Source organism: Engystomops pustulosus, chromosome 2, assembly GCF_040894005.1.
Source record: "Engystomops pustulosus chromosome 2, aEngPut4.maternal, whole genome shotgun sequence".
NCBI classification, from domain to species: Eukaryota; Metazoa; Chordata; class Amphibia; order Anura; family Leptodactylidae; genus Engystomops; species Engystomops pustulosus.
Genome location: NC_092412.1, coordinates 44,679,767 through 44,702,266, shown reverse-complemented (window position 1 = coordinate 44,702,266; position 22,500 = coordinate 44,679,767). Strand labels below are relative to the sequence as shown.

The 22,500-nt window shown below is 40.5% G+C and overlaps 1 protein-coding gene across 5 annotated transcripts in view; it reads left to right on the top strand.

Annotated features, from left to right (window-relative positions):
- Positions 1-22,500, top strand: part of DCLK1 (doublecortin like kinase 1) — a 212,467-nt gene that overhangs the window by 98,510 nt on the left and 91,457 nt on the right. For all 5 annotated transcript variants that reach the window (XM_072134414.1, XM_072134413.1, XM_072134418.1 and 2 more), the window contains exon 5: positions 4,242-4,358. In XM_072134414.1, coding sequence (XP_071990515.1) covers positions 4,242-4,358 — 117 coding nt within the window. The remainder of the gene's footprint in view (positions 1-4,241; positions 4,359-22,500) is intronic.

The window sequence follows — 22,500 nt, the reverse complement described above, 5'->3', positions numbered from 1 at the left end:
AGAACAGATGAAAAAGACCTTGCAAAAATGTCTGGAATCCTTTATCCACATGGTCTGAAAGACCACACTGCCAGGAAGAAGCCATTATAGGCAGTCCCCGGATTACGTACAGGATAGGCTCTATAGGTTTGTTGAATTTTGTATGTAAGTCAGAACTGTATACTTTATCATTGTAATCCCAGACAAATTTTGGGTTTTAAAAATGTTGGAGTGTCATAAGAACCAGGATTAACACTAAAGCTTCATTACAGGCACCTGTGGTAACTGTTATAGCTGTTTATTGTAGCCTAGGACTAAAGTATAGTAAATTACCAACATCCAGAGGTCCGTTTGTAACTAGGGGTCATCTGTAAGTCAGGTCTTCTTAAGTATGGGACTGCCTGTACTCCAAAAAAAAACATAAAAAAGCCAGTTTACAAATGCACACAGGAACAAATACCTTCATTTTTGTTTCTGATGAAACTACAATTGAACTATCTTTTTCCCATGTGCGTTGTGGCACCGTATTGCGTCGGTCATGTGAATTCAGCCTAAGGGCAATGGTACCAAATACTAATTAAATGTATGTAAACTTTTAACTTTGCAGAAAGCAATAAAAATGCCTTTAAAATTCTCGTATTCTCATTATTCTGGCATTTGGCAAATATAAATCATTGTGCTATTCCTTATTGACCTAAAATGAGAAAGTTTTATTCTGATTTCATGTCAGAAAGTGAGAAAAAAAATTCATATGTGTCTTTGTATAGAGTGTATAAAAACTTTTGTTTTTAGCTGTAAGGCAAATGTATAGAATAAATATATCATAATAAAACTATTGTAAATATAATTTTCTAAGTGAGGTTCATTTGAATAGTGTATAAAAGGCATCTCATTGACACAATGACCCTATGTGCCTTGAGGGACTAACATTGATTGAGCTGATCTTTTTTTAAATAAACTTTATTGATTGCTTTAGCTCCTAATATCTTTAGCATTACAAACGGCAGTCCAATCAAGCTGTCCCCTGGCAGAGATGAGAGCGAGCCCTGCACCACCGCCAAGTATACTGCCATCCTTATGCTGTTAGTCTAATCACCAGTGAATTAGATAAATATGATTTATAGGAGACCATGTCTGTCCTTGAAGGCAAATGACTGTTCTTTGGTAATAGAACAAAGAGATGTGATTCATTTAATCCCAGTCATTTTATGAATCATTTCATCAGCTATTCTGTAACATCCCCTCCGATACAGAAGATCAAGCAACGTTACTAGATGTTCTTCATTGTGAAATGGATGGAGAATTCGGATTCCCCGGCGTATGCGGACATCTGAATACATCAAAGTCATTTTGCTTCTACTAGTCTTGTGTTTGCAAGGTTTTCTATTAGTAACTGTTAGTGACTGTTTAACATCTTGTGATATGCTGGGGGGATGTGACATTTAGGGACATGGCAGATATACTGTAAATGTAACATGAATAATTTGATTATTAATTTATAATTTTGTTAACTCAGACATCTCACTTCTGGAAAAGTTATGATCACTAGAGGATCCCCCAAAAAGTGTCATGTTCCTCAACAGCTCCCCCACAGGGAAATTGAAGTATTACATGTTACATGACTGTCCAAGTGCCCATGTCATGCTTGGATATGCCAAGACCTCCATAGATGAACTTGATCTACACCCCTTCAAAAAATTGGACAACTAAAAAAATTCTAATATTCCACAACTGCGGTATTTCTACTTGTGCAGATACTAGTGACAGTAATAAGTTTGTGAGGCTGACAACATATTTCCATTCAATTCAGTCTAATATACTACAGTGTTGAGTACGGCAGAAACTTTAAATAGAAGCTACTTTTCCTAATCTTAGACAAGAAGATACTTACCAGTGCCAAATTTTGCAACCAAAGTTACTCCTTGCCCATTTTGGGAACTCTAGTATCTCTAACCTGTGATGTTAGACCTTTCTTGGACTCTTTAAGTGGATTCTCCTTGGCAATTTTCACAGGCAAAAAGTTTGATAATCTTCACTAGTCTAATAGTAAAAAAGCTTCTATGTAGGATTACAAATCATTTTTTTCCTAAGCTTAGAGCAGTGATGGCGAACCTTTTAGCGACCGAGTGCCCAAACTGCAACCCAAACCCCCCTTATTTATCGTGAGGTGCCAGCCAAAAATTCTTTGAGTCTTGTCTGGTGTGCTGGGACGATGGGCCAAGTGCCCACTGAAAGGGCTCTGAGTGCCGCCTCTGGCACCCGTGCCATAGGTTCGCCACCACTGGCTTAGAGGGTGGTTTCTGGGTATGAATAGATCAGGCAAGATCTCTGCATATTCTTTTAATATTTCTAGTTATCAGATTATCTGTAAGCCCTATATCTCTAAGATAAGTTATGTAAAATATTTTATAACTGCTCACAATGATACCATGATAACTCTAAAAAGGTAACTTTTAGATATTTGAAGCCTCTTTCAAGAATATTACATTAGTAGACAAGTAAATTATGGGAAATAATGGTAGCATTTTAGACTTTGACAACTCTGATGTTTTTTGGAATTTATAGTATTTACAGTACATTAAATACTCTGCTCAAGGTGACATGAACTAAGGGTTGTATGCCAGGACATGGCACCATGGACCAACATGGGTTTAAGTCTTGCATTGAGGAATGTTATATGTCTAAAAGCTTTTCCAGGGAAACCTTTGAATATTTAAGAATTGTGCTGTGATTTGTATATGCTGAGTTAATGTATATGGTACTGTTTGGATGTGTGTATATGCAGTATGTATGGGGGTCCTGCTTCTCCTAGTTACGTCCCTGACCCTTGTTTGAATATTTCTGTTCATGTCGCCATATATTTCTATGGTCTCATATGCACGGAGACACAAGCTTTGTAACTCCGGATCCTGCCCAAGCCGCAAAACTCAGAGCAGGTCCTATTCCTCCCGATGCTTCTGGTTCGAGAAGTCTTTCTTGCTGACACACAGCGGTCCATTGTTTTCGACCTAAAAATGCACATGTTCATATGCAACCTCACTCTGTAAATGAAGGATGATAGAGTTTCTGCATTCTAACCAACTAAAGAATCTCCATCTAAATTGGAGTGTTCAATAAATTATTTTGAATATGTATTGTAGGAGTTTATTTGGACAGTCTTGTAAAATACACATTTATGTTTATGTGTTATAATTCCCTCAAATATGTGAGTGTTTTTATAATATATATTTAAGCACCTTGGTCTTGTCTACATTGAATAATGCCCTGTGTTGAGAATTATCTCTCCTCCTTTTGTGGGGTGTAATCCAGACAGCTGTCGACATGTCCATGCTCACGCTCCCCATTCATGCACTTTGGCACATGGTCAATCACCCACACTGTCATCACAGGGAAAGTCACCCAACTGGAGCCAAAATTTACAAAGATCGAAGACTGTTCTTAGGGGAGAAAAGGGTGGAAAAATGTTGGGTTGGAAGACCAGCATCTCCTTCACACGGCCTCTTAGAGCAGACTTGACAATAGAAAACAACCAGAAGCAGACTTTTTTGATATCTTATCCTAGTATGCTCTTTCAGAGAAATGAGGACGCTAGATTAGAATATTTCCTAATTAAATAACTTTGTAGTTGAGATGTTCTGATTAATTTATGTTAATTAATTCTTTGGGAAGTAATATCACAGTCTGCAGTGGGCAGATTCTCTGGACTGTGTTTTACTTGATTACAGATATTGACAAAAGAATTTAAAGCCATCATCAGATAAAAAAGCAATTGAGATAATTTAGCAAATTAAAGATCTTTTCTTTTCATATTTTCCCTAGTGGTATAACGCGCCAATTCAGATTGTATTTTATTGTTCTTGTATCATTATTTATTATTATTTCTTATTTAGATTCCATTATTATTGATGTCACACAGAATGAATATATAGTATATAACTAGCATGTATTACAGGGGTAGGATTCTTTAGAGTAGGTTGCTGTCCACATTTTTGCTTTTAATCCTTTGCTATAAAGTGTTTTATTCCCAGTGATGATGACAAATGTCTAGTTGTTTAGGCTCCGAATCTCCAAAATGTCATGTTATTTGATATCATGATCTTCTGCCCGACCATAGGAGCATATCTTTGGTCTTTACTTTAGCACATGACATGTGGCCTTTTATGTAATATCGGACAAGATCACCCTTATAACCTTCTATAACCTTTTCAATAGTCTCTTGGAATGACTAAGGATACAATTTAAGATACATTTTCTTTTTTCAGAATGTCGGGTGGTGAAATCTACTTCTTACACCAAGCTTCCTAATATACCACGCAGGAGTACAACCAAGAGTCCAGGACCTTCCCGACGCAGCAAGTCCCCTGCATCAACCAGCTCCGGTATGTACCTACTTACTGACCAATTTCCATTTACATGACCATCAACATGTAGATTACTTGTGGGTGAAGGGTAATCATTTTCTTCCTTACTTAGAAGTTGTGGTATGTGCCACAATAGACTATAACGTGGTCATTTCATATCCATTAATTAAACAGGATTCGGAAAGTGGCCAATACTAAATAGGGACCAGGTACTTTTATGTGACTTGGGGATAGCTAGCATTGCAGTTTATGCAGTGTATAATAAAAGAAATTCTGAGAAGAAGGATTCCTCAGGAGCTTGTAAGTAGGACTAGTTTACCGTTAAAGAATCTGATCGTAGATGTCCTTTAAACTATATACATATTATATTTTTCACCACCACCAGTATTATAGCAAAAAATGGCCATACAATATATTAAAATATTTTAAATCTATCATAAGCAGAACCACACAAGTAAATATCACAGATAGTGCATGGTCCTTGCACTTCATTCAAAAAAATAAGTAAAAGTTTTTTTTTAAATTTATGTATGTATATCCTATATTACATACATTATACTGGGGCATATTTATCATATAGCCCCCCGGTGCATTTTCGCAGTGGCATACATCAAGGGGCGGAAGCAGGGCCTTGCGTTACAAAAAACGCAGCTGGCGACTTTTCACATATGAAAAGTCGCTGGCGACTGCACCTACCCTTCATCGCCCCACTAGTATTTGCGATTATTTCAGGGCCTGTTAAATATGCCCCACTGTCTATAAAGTCTATATAAGTTTTAAAGGAGCAAAAGTGTGTATTTTTCTTGTAAAAGCCAATAGTGACAGTAGTACACGGAAAAATAAAAAAGTTATGGATTTTTGAAAGTGTGGAGGGAAAAATGGAAATATAAATACGTTAAAGGGTTTTAAGGGGTTAATTTGTATAGTATAAATTTTAACCCCCACACTGTAACAAAACATCCCTGTTGTCAACCTGTTTAACCAAGACTTTGCATATAATACAGTGGGTACAGAAAGTATTCAGACCCCTTCTTACTAAAGTAAGCAGCTCCTAGCGCCACCCTATTTTTAGCAATGATAAACTGCTAGCTTTATCAGAAGATACCGATAAAGCTAGCAGACACTATCAATAGCAATGCCGGACCAAGCTCACAGCGGTCCGGTGTATTCATGAGGGGGTGGGGCTTGGAGGCCGTGACTGCAGCATGAAGCCCTGCAGTCACCGCTGGCCTATGGTATAGGAGGGGTGGTATGGGGAAGAAGCAGCACCTTGGACCGCCCCCTCATGAATACGCTGGACCACTGTGAGCTCGGTCCGGCATTCCTACTGTACAGCGCTGAAGTGTCTGTTAGCTCTATCGGAGGGTTCCGATAAAACTGCTCCGATCACTGCTAAAAATGGGGTAGCGCTAGGAGCTTCTTACTGAAGTGCGTTTTTTTTGGGGTGACATGTCCACTTACATTTTTTCACTCTTTGTTTTATTTCAGCCACTTGGTAAGATCAAAAAAGTATTTTTTTTTGCTCATTAATGTACATTCTGCACCCCATCTTGACAGAAAAGAGAAGTATAGATATTTTTGCTAATTTATTAAACAAGAAAAACTTAAATATCTCATGGTCATGAGTATTTAGACCCTTTGCTGTGGCACTCATATATAACTCACATGCGGTCCATTTCCTTCTGATCCTCCTCGACATGTTTCTACTCCTTCTTTGGAGTCCATGTGAGTTTAATTAAACTGATTGGACTTGAATATGAAAGGCACACACCTGTCAATATAAGACCTTATAGCTCACAGTGCATGTCAGAGCACATGAGAATCATTAGGTATAAGGAACTGCCCAAAGAGCTCAGAGACAGAATTGTGGCAATGCACAGATCTGGACAAGGTTACAAAAGAATTTTTGCAGCACTTAAGGTTTTTAAGAGCACAGTGGCCTCCATAATCTATAAATGGAAGAAGTTTGGGACAACCACAGCTGTTCCTCGACCTTAGCCAAACTAAGCAATCGTGGGAGTAGAGCCTTGGTGAGAGAGGTAAAGAACAACCCAAAGATTACTTTGGCTGAGCTTCAGAGAACCAGTAGGGAGATGGGAGAAAGTCAATTATCACTGCAGCCTCCACCAGTCGGGGCCATATGGCAGAGTGTGCTGACAGAAGCCCCACCTCAGTGCAAGACATGAAGTCCGCATACAGTGTACAAAAACACACATTAAGGACTCCCAGACTATGAGAAATAAGATTCTCAGGTCTGATGAGATGAAGATTAAAGGGGTATTCCAGGAATCAGCATAATTCATATACAAATGGGCACTCAAAATATAAGCTAATGTGTAATTAGTTGTTATTTAAAATTTTGCTCCCGTTAGCAGAAAAATGCTGGTGACATAGACTGTAATGAAGAATTAAAATGCTACTGGCCCTTTAATCAGTCCTTTAATTTCCTCTGCGCGGTCCGTTGCAGGACAGAAGATGGCTGCTGGTCACATGTCCACATCACATGTCCTGTACCTGCCTAGGCAGGTCATGTGATCACCACTATGTTTAGCTGTAGTCGGTTGGTTGCAGTGCATCCAGTATGACCGGTGTTTTGGTGATGGCAGTTACACATCATTACTATGGTAACAGAGCAAGAAAACCTGTTACATCATCACTGGGAGCAGAGCATAAGAGGGAGGAGGAGTTACTGAGAACTAAAGGATCATGGAACTTGTAGTTACCAGTGGCGGCCATCTTAGTGATAACTCCACCTACTTTAGAGAGGCCATAAATTTTGTAAATCATAAAATCAAATTATTTAAGCTCCGTTTTGTGACTAATGACATTGAGTATTGTTGTATTCATTTATTTATATCATCATGGGTTTTTGTGCCAGATGTCATATTCCCGGAATACCCCTTTAAATGTTTTGGTATTAATTCTAAGTGGCTTTTGTGTGGAGAAAAGGCTTAAAAGTTGCTTCTACTCAATACTGAGCAAACGGTCTGAATACTTATGACCATGTGATATTTCAGTTTTTCTTGTTCAATAAATTAGCAAAAATATCTACATTTCAGTTTTTTTCTGTCAAGCTGGGGCACAGAGTGTACATCAATGAGGTAAAAAATATTTTTTTGGATCTTACCAATTGGCTGCAATGAAACAAATTAAAGGGGTCTGAAATACCTTCCGTACCCACTGTATATATGAAAACAACCAAAACAAAAAATAGGGGATTCATTTTTGAGTTAATTTTAAAAAAATCAAGTACTATACACTATTAAAAAGGCTTTTTTTTCAATTGTGCAAGGTAAACCACAAATAAAATTACAAATAAAATAAAACATAAGTCAAAAATGTTTTCATAGCCTATTCGGTAGTGCACCAAAAAATTACTACTTCTTCAAAAATGCTAAAAATGCTGAATCAGTATAGTGTATTCCGGCATGGTCGTAAAAAGGGTTAAGATACAGAAAATGTTTGTGTTATATAACAAGATTTAAAGCTCGGTTTAGAAATACTCTTCATTTTTTATGACTTCATTTCTAGACCACAATGGTCATTCCGCCTGTGGAAACAACAAAACCATTACATAAACACTACATAAATTGTGACCCTCTGTGCGACTTTGGCCTTTGCTTTGTGCGCGACTTTGTTACTTTTCTACTCGATGATGCTGTAGCCAGCAGTGCCTCAGTGAATGGCTGAATGACTCAGCGGACTAGCTGTCTGATGGCCCTGAACTATGGAAGATAGTAATACCAACCATTGTCTTTGATGGATTCACCCCAGTTTTCTCATATGAACTTCCTGTGTATGTGGTGAATCAATAGAACTTTCTTTAGTCATCATAGAAGCTGTGAGAATAAATGGAATGTGAAAACCAGGACAAACATGAGATGTGAAAGTGGGGATAGATAAATTACAATTGTTACTACATCTTTTCAGGTCTTATGTTGGGGCTACATAGGCTACCACATAGACCGGCATTACTTATGTGTTGTGATCACATTGAGGCATAGGCAGCCATTGTTTTATCCCCTATTAAAAATTACTCCATGATCTGCTATAAAAATAATATATATGCTGCTGTCTGTTTGTTTCTACTTTTTTGGCTGAATATACAGCAATTTCTGGTTCCCTCAGATTTCAAGTCTGGCATTTGTCACCCTGCTGAGATTAGAATACAAAAATTACAGAATACTAAGACTAAGGCCACATTCCCTTGACTGTAGGGGGGGCATGTGTACGGCCGCAAGCTTGCATAGATCAGCAGTGGCCACATGGAGCAACACTACGTCCTATCTTTCCTTGTGTTACGGGCCATAGGTAATGCATTACAATGGAGAGGGGAGAGGTGCGGGTATACGTCAGTGTGAATGCAGTCTAAGGGTGGTTGAGATGCCTGAAATTTGCCAGGAGTACTGTATGGTGAACATGAAGCAAATATGTCCAAGACTGTTAGTGTAAGGTAACACTGACACAAATACTAGTAAGACTAGTACTGTAAGGTAACAATGACACAAATAGGTCCAAGACAGGTAGTGTGAGTTAACACTGATGCAAATAGGACTAAGTCTGAGTGTAAGTTAAAGAGGACCTGTCAGCTCGGAAAACCCATAGACCAAATGTGGCCCCCATAATCCTCCCGCCAGCCCCTTTCTCCCTAGCCGTTTTTTAATTACCGTAATTTATGTGCAGTAAATTGATTAAACATGATCTGACCTCTTACCAAATAAGAGGTCGGGTCGTGTATCCGGCGCGCTGGCAGTCGGCGTTATTCATTAGGGGCGTGCCGACACACCCCCAGCACGCCCCTGCCAGCAGTCACATTGTAGGAGAAGCCGGCTCGGCCACAGCCGCTGACAGTGCGGCGCGGCTGACAATGTGAGTGAGCCAGGTTGCGGTGCCGGCTTCTCCTACAATGTGTCCGCTGGCGGGGGCGTGCTGGGGGTGTGTCAGATACACGATCCGACCTCTTATTTGGTAAGAGGTCGGATCGTGTTAAATCAATTTACTGTACATAAATTAATTAAAAAACCGGCTAGGTAGAAAGGGGCTGGGGGGAGGATTATGGGGGCCATATTTGGTCTGTGGGTTTTCCAAGCTGACAGGTCATCTTTAAGACTAATGCAAATACTTATAAGAATGGTTGTGTGAGGTAACACTGATTCAAATAGAATCGTATTGTAAGGTATCGCTGTATGATGAAAATAGTACTAAGATAGTACAGTAAGATATTACTGTATGATTCTGGAGATGAAAAAAGTGCCAAGACTGCCCCTTTAACATATTTTACCAAACAGCAATATGAATAAAGATTATTATATATATATGATTACAATTATATGAGAAAGGACGCTCAAAAACTTCTCATGAAAACCTATCTATGACCTCCTCAAGCCAGTAAGAGAACAATCAGTGGCACAAAATGGTCTAAGACTAGTAGTGTAAGCTAACACTGATGCAAATACTACTAAGACTAGTATTGTAAGGTAACAGTGAGACAAATAGGTCCAAGACAGGTGTAAGTTTGAAGGAATACTATAAAGTTGTAAATTTTCAGGATATTTTTTTTGTCGAAAATACAAGAGAGAATACTAAGACTGTGTGCTGGACATGTCTTTTTAAGAAATACAATATAGTTATTGTTATAATTTTATTCCTGGTGCTTGATATATATATATATATATATTTCATTAAGAGAGTTATTGGGAGAAACGAAGGAGAAAACTAAGCATCACAAATGAAAAAAAATTAGGGAATACACTAGTATTGGCAATCAATATATATTTTATCAATCAATATATATTTTATCATGCATAAAAACTCATTTTAATGAATGAAAACCATAAAAACTCATAATAAAATATAGGGTACAGCCCACATAAAATAGCCATATATGTACACTTGAACCGCCAATAATTGTGATTATTTCCCACTTTATGCCACTTTGTGCTGCTGGCGGCAAAGTAGGCCAGCAAAGGGGGATCCGTGCTCGCACAAGTGCTGGTGTATAATAAATAATATAATAATATAATAAAATTGTTTTTGTACTTTTGTTTATGTTCCTCCCGATTCTAAGGATAGCAGGCTAGACAAACTCGTTTCTCACTCTTTCTTTCTCCTTCCTCTTTCTTCTTTATTTGTCCATTTTTACTCTTTTTAATTTGTAGTGTAAATTTCTGGGTAAAGAGGAAAACTGGTGCACCAGCAGACATGACCACACTCCTAGTGCACTGAAGAAATATTTTGTGTAACAATAGAATTTGAAGTTTTTTGAAATGACCAATTATGGGAAAAAAATAAACCTATCTCTGGAAAGTTCCAACCACAATGGGAGAGATGTATCAATCTGTTTATGCTAGAGAACTGGAGTAATTTGCACCAAAATTTTACCAATCTGACTAACAATTCCTGCTGATAAAGGGTTACAAGTCCTTAAATTAGCTGTCAGTGAGGCCCTTGTACCTTAATTACAGCCATCTTTCTTATATGCATATTAGCTTTCCGAACTGATGTCTGCTGGCTCTGACAGCTCTGTGTCTCTTCAAATCACTGCGCTGCCTCATTGTACTTAGGGATTGACTGCTAATATTTAACTACAGACATACAAAGCTCTATTTATAGGAAATATTGTGTTAATTTTTTTACATGGTGCCTTGTGTTACATTCATGTCATATGACCAGAGTGACATCATCGCAGGTCCTTTAGCCTTCTAACAATTGCAAACTGTACACCCAAACTGGATGTAAGCAAAATAATTTTTAGCTAAAAGAGGGAATCAGTTAGTTAATTGGGCTCCATAGGAACCTGTCACTGGCTGTATATGTGCAAATGTGGTGACAGGTTCCCTTTAAGACCATTTTCAGGTGGTTTTCTGATTCGGACGAAAAATAGGTGTGTCTTCAGTAACTAGGGGGCGTCACCGGACACAAAATAGAGTTGTTATTATTAATAACAGATCAATTATCCAGCATCAGACACAATTAGCAGAGAACTGTCAACTTCTACTCTGCACTGGTCTAAAGACTGACACATTAACACATTTCCCCCAATGATTCAACAATGAATGTCCTAGATCCAGTTCTCTGCAGCCAAGGTCCTTGTATTCGTCACATCTTATTTTGTAATACTATTATGTATGTAACGAGGCTTATAGCCTTATATTGAGAATCTCCCATTCACTGTACGTCAGCATAAATGACACCCACATGTACTATTCAGTCTAGAGCTACTCACCGGGTTGAACACTCCATTATTTACTACGTAGGAATAATGGATGATATGTGTGGGAGTCTATGTAATTGAATATCAAGCAGTAAAGTCAAATGTGCAGGAATATCTTCATGTGCCTGGTCATCTAACCAGTTAAAGCTTCTCTCAAACGAAACAATTAAATTATTTTAGCAAAGACGATAATGTTCTGGGAAACTCTGAAGATGGTGAAATTGGTTGGAACTCAATGTCTTCACCATCATGGAGCTTTGTGCCGCCTACACAAGTGACGCCAGCATTGATGATCCGGATGTTCCTATGAAAGCAATAATACTCCTACCATGCTATTATATTGTATTATGTAAGCCATAGAATTAGTCCCTTTAGTTGTTCACAGCTTACACTGGTTGTTGTCATCACTTTGTTTGTGCCCTACATAAGGTTAGAGATATTCTCAGTTATATTCATTTACCGTCTATCACCAAGATATACATTAAAGGGAACTCGTAACCAGGGACCTCATTTGAAAAAACCTATTACATCTGCATTGCAAATATGCTTTTCTGTTTTCTCTAAGCATTTCTTAACTGACATTTTAACAGGATCCCCTGTGTAGTCCCAGGAGTTGGGCTTTTCAATAAACAACAACATGTGACTTTTCTGAGCTGGTTACTCCTCAGCTCTTGACCACCACCTTTGTGCTCTTGTACAGCTCCTCCCTCCCCCACTGATGTCAGCTCACCAGGCTGTGACCTCTGTGAAGGAATAGGAGGGAGGAGCTGTACAGGAGCACAAAGGTGGGGGGATGAGAGCTGAGCAATCTGCAGCACAGACATGTCACCAAAGCCCAACCCCTGGGACTACACAGAGGATTCTGTCGGGTAGCCAGGTCATTATAACACACAATTATGTTGTAATGTAAATGTTTAGAGAAGGCACAAAGGCGTATTTACAATGCAGCTGTAATGGGATTCTATAACCTGTCTTTAGTGAAAATGAGGTACCTGGTGACAGGTTCCCTTTAAGTGATACATGTATAATAGAACATACATGCCATGTTTCTTGGGTATACCAATGTGTAGCGGAAAAACTTTTTTTTTTGGCACGTAACCATCTTGTCCAACTAAATGGGGGTGATCTTACTGAAAAGGGCATGGCCAATGGAAAATAGTCTGTTCCTAAAAATTCTGGAGCACAGTTTAGACCAATTAAAATTAATTTAGACCAATAAAAATTAGGGGACGTTCAGTCTGCACGTCCTATGTTTAAGGTGCAGTACAAAAAAGTTGATGAACCCTGTCGGGCCAGTGCTGGGAGAGCAAGATTAATGATTTCTGGCGCCTCTTCTTCATGAATCTGGCGTACCTTGCACTATACACAGGCAAACCTTATTTAGTGCAGTTTGCACCACTCTTAGTAAATATACCCTATGGTGTTGGGGTAGTCAGTACTGCTGTATGAAGCAATATATACAATAAAAAATTGGCTGTTATTTATCACTCGGTTGATTTGGCGTAAAAAAGTCGCATTGAGGCTTTCACTACCAAAAAGTCTCACGGGGCTATTTGTGCCACCACATTAATCAGGTGTAAACATAAAACTACTTCTAGTGCAACCCCGTGCAAAGCTAGATTATGCAAAAAGTCCTATAAAAAGTCTCATAGTCACTCCAGTCCTCTGTCGGTGTATGTGCTGGGACTTTTTATGCATTTTTGAGACTTTTTTGGGACTCTTTGAAAAAAAAAAATCCCATACCGCAATTAGAGCAAACAAACATTTCTCAAGGGGTCAAAGCCACTTTAACGAATTTTATGGGTACTGGAGCTCCAAAAACTGTCCAAAGGAGCCGCCTAATGATAAATATGTCTCAGGTTTCCACTCCCTAGAGGTTATTTAATAACAGAGGAGATGGGACTGCACATTTTTAAGGTGCCTTGCATTTTTCGAGTTTCAGTTCTGCCATTCACGCTGCCTTTTCCACAAAACAAACACCCAGCGTGATACTCGTTGTCAATAACGGCGGCCACAGCTTGACAAAACTCATTTGTCTTCAGAATTTCCTAGAACCGGCACATGCCCCAAGGATTAAAACGGGAATAAATTGAAGAGAGTTAAATGGAGAATTAGGCTTTAATGCTCGGCTGTACACCAGTGATGTGCTAAATGAAAGATTTCATTTCAGCTGAGCACCAATAATTTCTAAAACATAAAAACAATCATTTCAGCAGACTTTATACTTAAGACCGGTCTTATCTCTATTTGATAGTTCCTGCTGAATAATCTTTGTAATTTAGTATTTTATTCATATTCTTCTATAATAGTTATTTTAATACTGGATGTCAGGGCTGGAAAACCATTTGTGACCAAAATATTAAACTTTAATATATTGTCATGCAGGGCGTTTATAATAACCCCACTGTTTTCCCATAACTGGTACAGTTTTATCATAATGGGGCAAATTTACTTACCTGGTCTGGCTGCGATCCCCGATTCGGATGGTCCGACGAAGATGAAGTCCGGCGCGATTCATGGAGATCGTGCGCCCGAGTTCCTGCATCTGTCGCTTCCCCGCCGAGGTCCGCCGGAGTTCACGTTTTTCTTCCCGGTGCTTGTAAGTGCGTGTCTTGCGACACAATTCTAAATGTTAAATCTTGCGCGTTGTCCGAATCCGTTGTCCGACGCCCAACACCCCCCCCCCCCCCCATTTCTGTTGCATGCAAGCAGGCGCAAATGCGCCAAAATCCGATCGTGTGCGACACAATCCCCAGAGCGATGCGGCGCAAACCGGAAATCGACGGGAAACCGGACGAAAATGCGCTCCACAGACCTTTAGTAAATGAGCCCCATTATGTCCAAATAATAGATCAATACAAAGTCAGCAGCCGTCTTATCCAGAGCAGCAATCGCTCCAGTGTCTGCACCGTCTCCAGCCAACTGGAATTGTCTTCACAACTGGTTCAACCTTGGTTTTGGATCCTTGACCCTGAACTTCTCCAATAAAAATTATTGTTGAGTTTGAATAGAAACTTGATTTCTGCAAGATAAAAGGTGATGCTTCGTTCCCTATCAGTTTTACTTTTCCTTCCATGTTCTGGTTTTAATTCAAAGAGTTTTCAAATGAGGCTAGAATAACACCCTTTTTACTTCAGCGTTGTAAGGATACGCAATGGCAATAACCGACATACCCTTACAACGAAGATTGGCTGCTGACAATGTTCAGAGTGCTTCTTCTGGTGACTTCACTGAAAATCTCCTTGAGCGTCCTCAGCGGAGCCCAGGGGTGGATGCAATACATTTGCACCAGTCCCCCATAGGTTAATATGGCTGTCATTCATTGGAGTAACTAAGAGAGGCTGCGCCCCATAGCAGCCTTATGCATTGGGCCCCTCTGTTAACATAAAAATATATATACAGACCTCCTTACGCCCTTAAAAAATATACATATTTGTATATTTTACATTTACACACACACATACGTACATTTATACACTTATATGCACACATTTATACACTGATATATATACATTTATACACTTACACAGATCTGTCCCAGTAGCTACTGACCACAAGGAGAAAGTACAAAGCAGGATTCAGAAATGAGAGATCCCTAGTCCTGTCATTCTGCTGTCCCCTCACTCTTCCCCAATGAGATGCCGAATCATGCTGTATACTGTGGAAGAGGTGTATATACTGTACAATGTGCTGCATGATATGTATATAATGGTGCACTTCTTCCATTCTTTATGATCTCAGATCAGATGCCTGGGCCCCCTGTCACTATGGGCCCCATAACAGCTGCTATGGCTGCTACCACTGAAGTAACGTCCCTGTCTTCAATAGTTCTGTTCATACTCTATATATTATTATGCTCAAAAAATCATCCATTATGATAGTTTAAAGCTTATGAATTATAATAATATCCACTTTAAACAAATGGGCCTCAGGTCTTACTGAGTTACAGAAAGGTAATTTTCTTTTCATTGAAGCATGGCTAACATAAAAAATGTTCTTAAATGCAATTATATTCTGCACTTCAAAGTAACACCTCAAGTTATGCTTTTATTGTAAGGACTATGTCAAACAGCTTCAGATACCATAGGTGAGCTTCCTATAATAATGCATATTCAAGTTAAAGAGATATTCCACCCAAAGAAGTCACTGTAGACTGTTCTTTTAAGGTCTGAAGGTAATCATTGGGCTAGTTTACATGGTGGTATTTGACTCTGTGTCGAATACTGGGTCCAGAGGTCGTACTACATTTTTTTCCTGAAGAGCAAAACTACTCTTACCATTTTTAAGGAGTTTAATGCGCCAATGAGGAGTATTAGATTTCCCATAATAGTAATACAGTGTGAGGTGGGGGCATTATGCAGTGCGGGGGATGGGCATTATATAGTGTAGGGAGTTATATGGTGCAAGGGGATGGGCATTATACAGTGCAAGGGGGATGGGCATTATACAGTGCGGTGGGATGGGCGTTATACAGTGGGGTGGGTGGTTATACAGTGCGGGGGGAATGGGCGTTATACAGTGTGGGGGTGGACGTTATACAGTGTGGGGATGGACGTTATACAGTGCGGTGGGATGGGCGTTATACAGTGCGGTGGGATGGGGCATTATACAGTGCGGGGGGATGGGTGTTATGCAGTGCGGGGGGGGTGTTATGCAGTGAGGGGGGTTGGGCAATATACAGTGCAAGGGGGATGGGCATTATACAGTGCGGGACGGTAGTTATACAGCGCACAGGGGCATTATACAGTGTGAGGGGGTGGGCGTTATACAGTGCGGGGGGATGGGCATTATACAGTGCGGGGGGATGGGCGTTTTACAGTGCGGGGGGATGGGCATTATACAGTGCGGGAGATGGGCGTTATACAGTGCGGGGGGATGGGCGTTTTACAGTGCGGGAGATGGGCATTATACAGTGCGGGGGGATGGGCGTTTTACAGTGCGGGAGATGGGCGTTTTACAGTGCGGGAGATGGGCGTTATACAGTGAGGGGGGGTGGGCAATATACAGTGAGGGAGGATGGGCAATATACAGTGCAAGGGGGCAAGGCGGGGCATTGTAGAGTGCAGGGCGATGGGTGTTATAAACCATAGTACTGTACAAGCAAAGACACTGACACACACTACATTCATACATTAAATATGTAAATAAACATGCACACAATGTTCACATATAGATCAGACATCACACTTACATACACACACAGCACACTACACAAAAACACATAACCGCCAGAAACATACATGCTTGTCACAGTGTTTCTGACGAAGATCAGGGCGCTGACTGCGGGGCTGAGTAGTAGCTGGTTCTGGCTCACATGTGCTTCCCTGCCCCTCCCCCTGCTGTCCCGACTACTGTAGCAGGGTTTAGCAGATACACAGGTGGGGGAGGAGCTGCTACAGTAACATAGAAAGCAGCACAAAGACGGAAGACTTTTCCCTCAGCTCAATGCTGCCAAGTGCCAATGCCTCTATCCTCCAAGTGCAGGCTGCCTCCCGCCTGTCTACTCTGCTTTGGGTCATGTGACGGGAGCCTATACTGAGTAGCTGACCGCAGGTCACATAATCTTCTATCGGGCCGGGAGCTACAGCAGTGACATGTAGAGGCTGCAGCTCCCCGCCCAGACAGAGAGATTTGAGATGCGGATTTATACGCATCAAGGTATTTTCAAGGGGTAAAACTGCCTCTATGTGCATCTCAATGCGATCTCTGACCGGGTCTATGCCTCTTTCAGGCGACAGTTTTAATGCGGCCGCGTGCTATCCATACCATACCGTTTAAGTACGGGTAGTATGTGGCCACATTAATTTAAATGGTGTATGCACGGTGCTCCTGGAAAATCCCAGGGCAATTACACATCACTTCACTGCACATGTTCTAATACTGAATGACTTTTTCTGGCTTCGCAAAGCACCCTGCACATGCGCTGGTAGATCACGTGGACCCATGTTGCCGAACCTGTGCCAACTGTATTGAAGGGGTTGATCACAAATAATTTTGAAGGGTAAGTATAGTGCCCTATTAGGGTCACCCATATTGTACTTAACCTGGTAAACTTTCCCCTTCTGTCCAGCGCAGCCACAGCTCATGTGACATTCTTTGGAGTTTCATTGGGTCAGGGACCATGTTTTTTTTCACTGAATGCAACCCCCTCTATAAACACCACTACCATATCATTGTTTGGAGGGGGCTTGTGGCTTTCCTTGGCATATAGCAATGAGCACACAGCCTCCTGACCCATCGGCAGCTTACTCAAATGTCAGGTTCGCTAGGGAAAGTGCTGGGACTTCTGGTTCTTCTGGTGGTACCAGCAGCGTTCTCCGAACCCCGGCGCGTATCCGCGCAAACTCCACCTCTCGTCCCGGGCAGCGGCTGCTAAGATCTCGCGCTGTCTAGGAGTTGTGTTCGGAACTGCTGGGACTTGTTCTACCTCTGCTTGGTGCCTGATTGTTCTGTACCATGAGGGGTTAATTCCCAGAAGCTGTCCAGCTCCTATCAGGTTCTGGAGGTGGGGTTCCGGCTGCATAAATTGCAGCTTCATTAGTCACCTGTGCCAGTGTTTGAAATCCCTTCTCCACTCGCTCAGCATTAGGTTGACTTGCTCTGTATCTGTATCTGTATCGTTGTTGACCTCGGCTCGTTTTTGACATTGACTCTTTGCCTACTGATTTTGCTATTGACGTACCCTCTCGTTGTGACTCCGGCTAGTTAACCATTCTTTTGTGTTTTATGTTTGTCAGTCTGTTTGTGTTTCCCTTCCCACACTTATCAGTGTATTTCGAGTCTTCAAGTAGTCGCCCCACGGTTTAGCGCGGGGGGGCTATAGGAAGGGACAGGGGTTCTGGCAAGCTCAGGGCACACTATCCCCTGTCTTTTGTGTTACCCAATCTTAACATCAAATCATTGGAAGCCGAAAGCAGATGTTGGTGGGTCATGGGTACCCCCAGCTCTTTCTGAAAGAAGGGGAAAGGTTACTAGGGTAAGTACAATATGCATTACTGTATTAAGGAATCGTACTTACCTTGGTAAACTTTATTTGGGGCCGACCCCTTTACAGTCCTGGATCGCTTGGGAGAGGGAAGTGATGTAATGCGAGAGGCGTGAATTCTCGTCCCTCGCGTGGCGTCAACTCCCTCTCCTAGCATGCGAGAGGGAGGTGCAGGGGCATGCATAATTAGCAGCCTGGAGCGCCGGACACCTTGTCCCCGCACTCCGGTATACTAATTATAAGTTTCTTTTCTAGTTGATGCTGGCGTGTCAAGCTTAGCAAAGGACAGCGCTAGGATCAACATCAAGATGAGCGGAGGTGATTATTTTAAAGTTTTTCGTTTTTTTTTCAAATGGTTGATTTCCAGGGAAGAAAAGACACAGCCATAGGTGGCTGACAATGCCTCCCTCCCCTCTCCCTATCCAGTTTGCATGCACACTCAGCTGAATAGGTGGTTTATAAAAGCTATTGCTTAATAGGAGTATATATATATATATATATATATATATATATATATATATATATATATATATATATATATATATATCCTATGATGGAGTGAATGGCACGCATACACTTATACAGTGGCTCTCCTCTTCATCTAGTCCTGTTGATATGTTGATATTTACTGTAAAGCAGAATTTTATTCCTTCAATAAAGATGATTTTGAGGACACATTTATGAAAAGAAATCTAGGACTGTATGTGACATGAATAACTTCTGAGTGACAGCACTAGAACATATAGTGCTGACACATCCACACAGTTCATATTGGGATTGTATCCATATGGATGAAGGTACAGTTCATCTCTGGACTTCATCTGCTCTGGTGAAGGTGGGAGTAAAGCATATGGGATTATTAACATACAGTATGATCTTCCATACTAATTTACCATCTATATCACTGAATATATATGCAAATAATCCCCAGAGCTAGAGAATAAATAAATGACTGAATAGACACATTGGGGGAGATGTATGAGGAGTGTTTGAGATAAAACAGTTCTGACTGCTAATGGTAACCAATCAGAGCTCAGTTTTTATTTTAGAAATACCTGAGTGAAAATGAAATCTGATCTCTAATTTGTTGTCATGAGCAACTAGAAAACTTTTGCCCTGATAAATATAAGCATCTTCTGTATGTGTTAATGGAGATAATAACATATCTGGCCTCATACTATAACTGGGTAGTCGCCATCATGGATGTGGAGTGATCAGACTATTATCACTTAGGCTATATTCACACGAACGTATGGGGGACGTATATACGGCCGCCGTATATACGGCCGATATACGTCCCCCATACACTCCTATGGGCGCACGGCACCCTACGGGAGCGGTACGGTGCCGCACACGTGCGGCACCGTACCGTTCCGTACCCGGGAAAAAGATAGGACATGTCCTATCTTTTCCCGTAATACGGCGCCGTGCGCCATATGTTGCTATGGAGAGGGGCGGGGGTGAGCTGCGCTCACCTCCTCCTCTCCCCGTACACTGCCGTTGCCCGCTACGGTACGGTATGGGCGGGCAACGGCAGTGTGAATATAGCCTTATACTGTAGGTCATAAATTGTGAGATCACTTTTAATGTGCAAAGTTTATATTGGATATTCGGTACTGGTAAAGCACCACCTGTTTTGAAGAAAAATGATCTACCCAGGAGAACTGAGGAATTGATGAAAATTGGATTCATGACACATTTTTAAAAAAATTATTAATTTAATGTTAAAAACAAAGCAGCAGTAGAAGCCTGAGTCAATATATAACACATGATTCAGAGTGTCAATCACATTTTATTAAAGCAGAGTCAACGAAGCCTGAAGATGAAATCTGCTTGTAAAGTATTAAATTCTACCACAACAAAACTGTCTGCTGACTCTTCTCATGCCCCGGCCACTCATAATGGTGACACTAGACTTGTCCCCGGAGTACAGTACAGGCAGTCCCCGGGTTACATACAAGATAGATAGGTTCCATAGGTTTGTTCTGAAGTTGAATGTGTATGTATGTCAGAACTGTATATTTTATCATTGTAGCTTCAGGCAAAAAAAAAATGTTTGCCCCAGTGACAATTGGAGTTTCAAAATTTTTTGCTGTAATGGGACCAAGGCTTATCAATAAAACTTCATTACAGACACCTTACAGCTGATTATTGCTGCCAGGAAGTAAAGTAAAGCTTCCAGAAAGCTTCACCAGAGGTCACAGTTGGCAGAGGGGTCCTTCTCTAACTAGGGGTCGTCTGTAAGTCAGGTGTCCTTAAGTAGAGGACCACCTAATCCTCAGTTTGGTGCTGCACTTGTTTGCTTATAAAATATATCAACCTATTCCTTTTCAATGATGTTCCTGTTTAAAGAAGAAACCCATTTGAAGGAAGGGGAAATTATTTTCAAACTTTGAGTATAGCAATGAGAAAAAAAGCAATTATCAAAGATCCCAACATCCATAAGAATGGCAGAAGTAATGAAAAAGAAATTGTGTACAGAACTGTGCGAACAGCCTGGATTTACGATTGGTTATAGTTATTGTCAAAATTGTCAAAAAGTTAGCCTACTCACCCTAGAAGGACGTTAAAATAAGCAATTAAGTAAGTGATGTTGCCAAACTAGAGATGGGGTTATTGTAATGTTATACTGGGGTCTGTAGATCATTTTTAAATGTTTCCACATTTTCCAAAAACTGTGACCAATAAATTCAGCCATTCTACATACGGTAGTTCTGAGACTCACCAACATTTGGCAACTATGAAGTTGTCCTGCAATTGTCCTTGTTTGGGCGACCATTCAATATCATTTTTATAATACTGTTTTGGAATAACTGCCCATAAGTGGTCTTCTTATTTCGGAGGACCTCTCCATTAGAGGAAACTTAAGGTTGAACTTTGTTTTGGTTTACAGCTATCTCAGCCATCCCCCATATGCAAGGAAAGGGAAACTGAATGTTCAGCAACATCGTAGGCTTCTAAACACATTAGTAGTTTGGCCAAACCCGTTGGAATCAGCGTGCTCGATACACATCTGATTTGCATGGCCGTTTTAGGTTTCACCATAGACTTTTATAGACTATTGGTCATGGATGACTTACCAGAATCACAATTTATATTGGAAAGTTTCAGAAGTCTTGGCATGAGACTTGACATACTCTTTGTAAATGCCTCATCACAAACTCATGAGTCATCTCTAACATAATCCAGTAACATTTAATTTGTATGCTGGATAAACATTCGTTTTAAGCCCCAGCTGGTGGATTTTTTAGAGGTTCTACTTTCTACCTGACGCACAATTCTTATTGCCTGACATTTTGGTGTTGTGGTCAGGATGTGATTGTGCGCTCTGAACCGAATAGGATGACCTTTCTGGAGCTTGTTGTATCTCCTATGACAGAAATATTACTCAGTAATTATTTCTACCATTTCTATTTCTTCCTAACAATTTTATTGGCCATGCTGAAGACCTCAAATCCATTCTTCTCAGATATCAATATTAAAGGTTCAGGCATCCAAAGACAAAACCTTTCAGAACTTTGTTGACTTGTCTTATTGCTGGTTAAGCTTATCCTGTTTACTGTGAATCACCATGGACTCACTGTTCCTTGAGCATCTTGTTATTGGACCTGGTAATGGCTTTGGTCAGCTTATAAATGAACTCCTAAATGTTTCCTAACATCCTCCATGGTGAACAAAATATAAAAATTTTTTTTGTGTAAACAGGACTGTAATATGATTGGGTGCAGAGGTTGTGGTCACACCTTAGCCGTCCCTTTATGAGGTAGATAGTGACATAGTTAGGGGCACTAGTAAAGATTTTGCTTTAGAGTCCTGCAGCTTCAAGTTGCAGACATGTTTTTAGGGCAAATATAGTGCAGAAAATGTGTATACCAAATGAATAAGATTTTGCAAATAGGGCCCAGGGTTATGAAGTACCCAGACTTTTTATCCCTACAGCTATGGAGGCCCCAGATGTAATG